General features: G+C 39.5%; 1 protein-coding gene across 1 annotated transcript in view; it reads right to left on the reverse strand.

Moving 5' to 3' along the window:
• Ptprd (protein tyrosine phosphatase receptor type D) overlaps positions 1-8,987 on the reverse strand; it is a 511,224-nt gene that overhangs the window by 284,837 nt on the left and 217,400 nt on the right. The window contains exon 4 of the mRNA XM_052176673.1: positions 7,826-7,967. Within this exon, the coding sequence (XP_052032633.1) occupies positions 7,826-7,967 (142 nt within the window). The remainder of the gene's footprint in view (positions 1-7,825; positions 7,968-8,987) is intronic.

Genomic DNA, 8,987 nt, shown 5'->3' on the forward strand with positions numbered 1-8,987 from the left:
ATGGGTTTGAGCAAGCCTATGTGGAGAGTAGGAAGTGGAATATGGTGGTTTGAATATGCTTGGCCTGGAGAGCGGCACTATTAGGATATATGGCCTTGCTGGAGCAGGTGTGACCTTTTCGGAGGAAGAGTGTCACTTTGGGGGTGGGCTTTGAGACTCTCCTTCCTGGAAGCCAGTCTTTTCCTGTGTACCTTTGGATCAAGATGTAGAACTCTCAGCTCCTTCTCTAGCACCATGTCTACCTGGACACTGCCATGCTTCCTGTTATGATAATGGACTGAACCTATGTAGCTGTAAGCCAGCCCAATTAAAAGTTGTTCCTTATAAGACTGGCCTTGGAAATGGTGTCTCTTCATAGTAATGTAAACCCTAACTAAGATATGAGGGAGTTAACATTTTTCAGGTATTTTTAATATTCAAGTCAGTATGCCAAATGCTTTACAGACAAGCAATTAGTTTCTCACAATAACCCTAAAAGATGAAAGAATTTTACATTTAGACATATTTAGTGTGTCTGAACGCATGGAGTTAGGAAACAAGGGTATGCAAATATGATCTCCTCCCTGATACAGCAAGAACAAGAGCCTTCTTTCCTCCCCGTTTCACTCTCTCTGACTTTCCCTTAACTTCGATTTTGTGATTCCTTTTCTTATTCTCCAACCCATAGTAGACAAGAAAATAATAATTATGTCATATCATGTAAAGTACACTAACTCATGCCCAGGCTACCTCTGATATATGTATGATATTCTATCTCTCTTCCCATGTGTATATTCATTCTATGTGGACATTCTGGGTGAGCAGTAAATTGTGGAAATATGTGTAGGCCAGGAAAAAAGTAATAGTGCTTACACACATGGAAAGACTACATAAAATTAAGGTAAAATAATAGAGAATTTCAAAAGTAGAAAACATTTTGAAGTTAAACATGTCAACCAAATATGTATACATATATGTACTTGTATATATATATGAACATACACTTTATAAATTAAGCATTTATATATGTGTATATATATGTGTGTACATATGTATATTCATGTGCAGGCAAAGGTACACGGCCATGCCCATGCCCACTCAAACAGACACCTGTTGTAGAGAGGTATCACTCTCTAACTGATTCTCTCAATGCAGGGTATCTCACCAAACCTGGAGGTAGGTTGCTGGCCAGGAAGCTCCTGTCTCCACTCCCACTCCCTAGCTTTTTATCGAAGAGCTGGTATCTGCACTCAAGTGCTCCTGTTTATATGGGAAGTGCTCTTACCCACTGAGCCATGTCTCAGCCTCTCATTGTTTTTTAATAGGATAAAATAAGTCGCTTGCTCTTCTAAGGAAATATGTAATTGGGATTTGATAATTAAGCCTGAGATAAGGTATTTGGTATATCTTTGCCCCAAATCCCAATAAATTATACATGCATAACTCTTAAAGCTGCATCTTAATTAGTATCTTAAAATAAGACTAATTTTGAAAACCATGATATTGAAGTTTTAAAAAGTCATCCCAATTTTATTACGGAGAGGTGGCTAAATATACAACTTTAAAGTATAAACATTATGTAATACTGACATGAATTGTTGAGTTCTATAGTAAATTCCTTTGCAAATTCCATTTCACAGAGATGGTCTCTGTTTCATCACATTTGTTCCTCATTGACATAGATTAAAGCACCTAACTAAGCCAGTGTTTTGAGACATTCTATTCCAGTTTGAACTAGTGTGTCCCTCTATGATGACTTAGTTTAAATAACTTGTATAGTTCACAGATTGCATAAATATTTCTTAAATATTCTTGATGAGGTTGCTTTGAACAAGGTTAACTTGTAATCCAGGACACCAAGTAAAATAGATTGCTCTCCCTTACATTAGGGTAGCACTAAATAAAAATATATAAGCATTCTACAACTCGAGAAACAACTATTTCTGCCTATAGCTTGCAAACCAGAACACTAGCTTTTCCTACCGAAACATAACTGGAAGCATCTGCTTTTCCTGAGCCTTGGGCCTGCTGGCTATGGGACTAGAAACATACCACCAGGTCTCTTGGGTGCCCAGCTTGCCAACACACCTAGCAGATTGTTGGACTTGTCAGTCTCATTAATCATGTGAGCCAATACCTTACAATTGGGATTTCTGTTGGCTCTGGAATACCATGACTGATACTCTACCCCATGTTCTGGACAAGTGGGGACTCGTTTCTCAGACATGTTAGGTCTCTGTGGTTTACAATCCATCACACTTGTTCTGTCTGATAGAAGGCTATCCTCTAAGCTTGCACTCGCATGTCTCCTCCCTCCCATGATGCATCATGTAAATAGTATTTTACCATAGTTTGCATTTTCATCACACTCGTGATCAACTGTAGAGCTGACTACCACAAAAATGTTGTTCTTCCTTGATAAAAGCATCACATAATCCCCCACCAAAGATCTTAGCTGTATGACCCAGAACAAACAATCTCAGGGTCTCTAGATGTTATTTTCTCAAACCATGAACACACTGACAGACACTACGACACCAAGTTTCTTTTTGGCTCCACACTGCCATATTGTTTTTAAGCCAATCGTTAGTAAACACTCCTATGGCTTTTATATGCAGCTCAAAATCATTAAGTATTTTATTTTACTATGAGGTAAAGAGCAGAAAACTGTTCTTTCTTGAACAGAATTATGTATTGTGACTAAATGGCATTTATTCTCTCTTAAGACATGACATTGGTGAGGAGAAGGACATGACGACGGTTGTGAAGAAGGAGGCTGCACCAACCATCCAGTAGTGCTGATGAGGACAAATGACAAGCAAACTGGGACAGCCCTCGAGTGACATACACATCACTAGCGAAGAAGCTTTGAACGCCCCTCTTACTAGAATCTCCCAACACTGTTGAAAGGGGATCCTTTCTGCCTTCTGGACACTGAATGGAATTTTGTTTGTAAGTCCTAAAGATCAAACTGCTGAAAGCCAGCTCTTCCTCTCTCCATAACCTGGCTCTGCCCCCTGCTGCTTCTTTCTAGCAGGGAGGCCGCATTAGAAAGGAACATGTTATCATTTTGTTATCAGTTTATTCCGAGCGCTTCTCCATTTCCTGAGTCTTCCCTCAGCACCAGAATTGTCAGCAAGTTTGCTCTCTGCTGCCCATCCTTCCTTTTGTTTCAGTCTTTCATAAAAATCCTTTTGTGTGACAGTCAAGCAGCTGTGCTTTGTTCTTTAATGTTCCTAGCCTGGATCCCCAGCCGAGATCACTTTATAACATAAACGGCAAAGTACCATTTTCACAGCAGGGACAACTGTGTTCATCTTCAAAAAGAGGCATTAATAAAATGAGCCTGTAATGAACATGCTAATTCTGATCGCAGGATAGTGCACAAAGGCACCGGCTTCGCTGCCACCTCCCTGAATGATGGTAAAAGTTGCTCACGGTCCTCTTTTCTTAACAACAGCTATAATGGCTTATTTTTTTTTTTGAACAGACATATTATGCAAACATCTCTCCGTGTTTTACAATGCAATGCTGCCTCATCTCATCCAAACTGCTCACTGTGTTTTTACTATCTCAGTAACAGTCACCTTCGGGGAACATGCTTTTTCCGTCTTGCAAGAACTGACTTCCTGAATTAGGCATGTCACTGAATCACAGAACAGGAGCTGAGAAGGGAATCTGACTGATCGGATCCCCAAGCTCAGGGTTCTCTGTACAAATGACGTAACGAAGAGGAAAAAGAGGCGTAACTAAAACAAAAGGTACATGGGCAGATTGAATAAGAACATCATATATTTCTGAGACCGAGCCAGTATGGGAACTCGAATGACCACAACCTGGGCAGAAGTACTTTGCACTGTCTAACACCTAATGGTGCCCATAACCAGTGATATATAAAAAAGTGCCACTTACTGAACTGTAGTTGTTAAAACGTGTAAATGGAATGCCTCAGATTTGGCATGCTACCATATTAGGCAGAAGCTGTACTTGGCTTGCACTCAGTGACAAAGCTACTTTTCAATGAGCAGAGGAAGAAAGCTAGGTGACATTTACTATGCTTAGTTGCTGTGATGCTGGTATTGTGCTGGCGATCATATGGGGGCAGCACTATTTGTATATCTGGACATAATTCACAAAATTTAGATAATGACTAGTTTGTGTTACTTGTCTGAATGAGAATGGGGTTTTCAGACTGCCCCCTGCCAAAAAATAAAAAGCTCAAGAACCAAGTATGATATTTAGTCATGTTTTAAGGAAAAGAATGATTCAAGTATTCTAGAACTTCCTTTTAGAGAAAGGAAGAAAGGATTCTTGACCCCTTTCCTCCAGCCTAAAGCAGCAGACATTCTTGGACTTATTTTCAATAGTGAGAAGCGATTTTGCACGGGGCAGTCTCATCTGCCCAGCAGCTGATAACACACATCAGTAGAATGTGCTCACCACCAGTTTCATTATATATATTTCTGTTTCCCTGCAGATATCAGGCAAACCTCACAGGCAATCAAGTCAGGATCCAGAGAACCAATTTCATCTGGGTGGCAATTCCAATACCTAAGATGTACTTTCTGGTCCCTGGCATGAACCAACCTACAAGTCTAATATTTAATCCATTGTCCTCAGCAGTATCTCATAGTAGATAAGCCTCAGACTTCACTAAGCTCTTAGTGGTCCCTGCAGCCTTCACTTGCACCCTGCTCTGGAGGAACTATATGTATCTAGCAATCATGCAAAGCTCTTAACAAGCTAGTGCCAGTGTGTGCTTGTGTTTATACAACAACATAAATGGAAAGCAATAATAATAATAAGAATGATAATAATGATAATAATAATAATAAGAAGAATAAAATAATAATAATAATAATAGAACCTGAACAAGCACATTCGTCTTGCATCCTGCATGGCCCCCTCTTGGCCCCTCTTACTATAGGATATATGTTTAACTGTCCAATATCTCATCCCAGGACATGGTCAGCCTTGGGACTTAAGGTGTCTGTCCTATTAAATGGTTTTGAAGGTCAGGGCAATTAGAAAAAAGCTCTTGAGGAAAAATGTCCCTGAAATGCTCCTTCAGTGCACATGGGTGGTCAGGGTATTATAGTAATGTCTTCTGCATTTAGCCACACAGGTCAGACATTTGAATATCCAATTACTTAGGTTCTCCTGGAGCCTGTTTGAAATAAATGAGTGCTCTCCATTCATCCTACTTAGACAAAAGCCATCATGACAGTTGGCACATTTTTGGCATTTGTCAGCAAAGTGGGAAGGAAATAAATGACCCATGTAGCTGAAACAGGCCTGTGATGAGGGCCACTGGACAGCAAGGGTAAAGTGGTCTCCATACCCTATAGCGTGAGAATGCTTGAATATCTGCCAACACGATTCGCAAGAGAAAGTAAACTCAAGCCGATAAGAAGGCTCATTAGCTCCAACACAGACACGGTCCCCTCCCTAACTCTTCACAACGTTCTAAGCCCATAAACACCAGTTTATTGCTGACCTATTACTAAAAGACTGTTAGTAATAGAAAGAATTATCAGCATGTAGAAAAGATAAAGTGTTGACTCTGGGAAACAAAGGTGATTGGTCCCTCACTGATTTCACGAAATGGCAATGGAAAGAACGCTAAGGCTGGAGCCATTCGACTTTTCCACTTTTCAATGTCACCTTTGAGTGTTCTCATGAAACATTTCCAGGCTAAATGCAGGTATCTAAGAGTGGAAGGTTAAATATCTTACCAGAAGCATGTATTTTCATTCAAATGACTAATAGTCATGTAGAAAGTCAAGATCATATTAGAGTTGTAAAATGCATTTGTTTACACAGTGGTGGACTATTCAAAGCAGAGGTGACAAGTGTACTTATAATGATAAGTACATTATAACTGTCTTCAGATACACCAGAAGACACTGTGTTTACACAGTGGTGGACTATTCAAAGCAGAGGTGACAAGGTACTTATAATGATAAGTACATTATAACTGTCTTCAGACACACCAGAAGAGGGCATCAGATCCCATTACAGATGGTTGTGAGCCACCATGTGGTTGCTAGGAATTGAACGCAGGACCTCTGGAAGAAAAGTCAGTGCTCTGAGACATCTCTCCCGGCCCTTATTTTACCCTTTTAATACACTTTCTATCTGCTAGAATAATCAATTGGTTGTTCGAAGTTTAAAGGAGTTTCACAGATGAGTCTGAGATTTGCTCAGATATGGATGTGTAAAGACTGAATCTAGCTCCCAGACTGGTTACATTACAAACATACACATATAGATTCACATATATCTAGATGTTCCATAACATGACTACACCGTCTATAAACATGGATGGGCATTCCATTAAAATTTTACATCTGAATTCTAATAACTGCCTACATTTTATTTTACTGGATATTATAGCTGTCTGGTAGATTTGATTCTTCCTTTTATATTTGCAAATGTTTTAAATACTTTTTAAAGTTTAAAATACATCTTATATCATCCATTATGAGCACAATGACTTAAGATTCACACCCTCATTGTCTGAGCTTCATCAAGGATTGAAATTATATGAAATTCCTTAGAATTTGGGGTTTTGAATACATGCAGTGATGAAATGCACTTATGGATTAATCTGCAATGGTCATGTTTTCTAGAGTATAGGTGCTTTCGTGATCTCTTGTTCCTAAGTTTGGGACTCTCTTTTCAATTCGGCTTTTGGACTATACTCCTGGGCTCCGAGAACAACTGCAAAAGAATGTGGCAGGGGCCTCACTTTTACAGGGAGCAGACATGCCTTACTAGCCCTGACTTTTCACACGCATGCATCCTGATGGAGCCTTGAAACCCTAGTGCTGAACTCCAGAATCCTCACAGTTTTCCTCCTAGCATCCATCTTTATAAAGGTCTATTCTCTGCGTATCTCAATCTTTACAACACTTGGAAACTTCTCTTACTCATTTAATTTCTGCTCAAATTTTGTCAAAATTGTATTAAGAAAAATTCTCTACTGAAAGCTTTGCAAACAATTCTGAAGCATAAAACAAGAAAACAATATAATAGAGGAGATGAGATACAGAGAACATTACCATAATAATGTTTTGTGCTAGCTTCCCAGTTAGGCTATGTGTATGCCTCTACTGACGATGGGCCATATTTTATACAGCAGCACTGTTGTGCTAAAGGAACTCTACAAAATAGCACTGGCAGATCATGACATGCTTTAGCAGGTTGCATAAGCAACTCAGAGAAAGAGAAAGGCATCTGCCACATCACTTCATTCACCAGTGGGTATCAGTTCTAAAAACAACGAAAATTAATAATTATTTTTGTCATAAAATGTGTACATCTTCTCTTTTCCAATCATTTTAGGAGAAGACACTCACCTTTCTTTTCTTATTTTTTCTTTCTTTGTTTCTCTTTTTAAAAATCAATCATTTTAGTGAAGGAAGCTCACCTTTGCATAGGATGGCTTCTCTAATTTTGTAACTACCAGTGTCAACATGGTGAGTGCGTATGAAAGAACGACAGCAATAGGAATCAAAAACAAGACCAGACACAAGTGATGCTAACAGTGGAGAGAGTCATACAGATTCCTGTCAAGATATCTTTGCCCAAATCAAAATGGCACCTGGCATTTAAAACACAAGCTTCTTTTCACTGTTATTTTCTTTTCTTGATTAACATTCCATCAAAAAGCAAGAAGACACCCACTGTCTGATTAACATTTGGCACATCCCAACATTTGACTGATGCGTTTTCCTCATGTGATATTCATACCACAACCCTGCTCTCCCAACAGTGCCATAAAACAGCACTTGAAGGACAGAACTGCTGCAATGATACAGCAACCATGAACATGAGCACTTACCACGTAAAACTGTGAGTCTGGTGGACACACTTATTTCTCCCACATTATTCGAGGCCACACATTCATAAATGGCCTCATCCCGTGGAGTCCTTAAGGGCTGTATTCTGAGAACTGATCCAGATCCATCGTCAAATTCTATTACCTATTAGAGGAAACAATAGCTGTCACAGGTGTTGTTACAATCATCTACCTCTCAGCTAAACTCCTAAGCGCAGTAGTGAGCCAGCCATTAGGTGCTGACTAGACTAGGCATCATTCTGATAGAGCACTGAATTCGAATAAAGTGGGACAGCAGAACATTTGATCGAATGTATATACCTTGTTCCGAACAAAAGAAAGACATAAAACAACCAATGGACAAGGATAGATTCCTAGTCCCTACCAAAACCCACCATGACTCCCTCATTAACATATCTCAAGCTTAATAATTACAAGAATACCATAGCTGTGGTGGATAAACGTCAGTTACCCCCTTTGGCATCACATGTGCTTACGTGGACCCCTTTAAAACATAATGCTTGTCACCACAAATATTTCTGTCCATTTACGGGGTCTTGTTCTTAACAATATATATGGTCAAACCATGAAGAGAAACTGCATAAATCTAGTGCTTAGGCAGCCAACAAGTGAACCAGCCCAAAGCCTGGCGGCCTGCATTAATTTTGTCATAAATCACTCCAGTATTTGTTCCAGCTTAACATTTTCTGCCTTTTTATGGCCTTCTTCCTATGAAATGGAGGCTTGCCTCACCAGGCCAAATGTCCATGTGCTTAACACTAACCCTGAATTCACTGTCATTGTGAGCTCCACTGTGAAAGAGGAGAGCCACACTGGTACTAAGAACAGCTAAAAGAACTGTCGTAAAGTCTGCAAACCAGGATGGTGGTGGTATGTCTATACAGCAGTCAGGAGCATCACAGCTCCATTCTACAGTGTCTGAGTGTAGCTGCTTATTTGGACACTGTGCTGTTGGAGTGTTTCTATGTGCCTTGACTGCAAATAAACTGAGACTTTCTATCAAATCCAGTTATGAGAAGCTTAATCCCTGTTTCTGTGTGCATGTATTACCATACAGTGAAAGGAGATTAAATATTTTAATTGCATTCACTTTAGCTTCTTCATGTGTTCCACTTTAATTGTATATTCAGAAATACTCAAAATG

The sequence above is a fragment of the Apodemus sylvaticus genome, chromosome 3 (genome assembly GCF_947179515.1).
Source record: "Apodemus sylvaticus chromosome 3, mApoSyl1.1, whole genome shotgun sequence".
NCBI classification, from domain to species: domain Eukaryota; kingdom Metazoa; phylum Chordata; class Mammalia; order Rodentia; family Muridae; genus Apodemus; species Apodemus sylvaticus.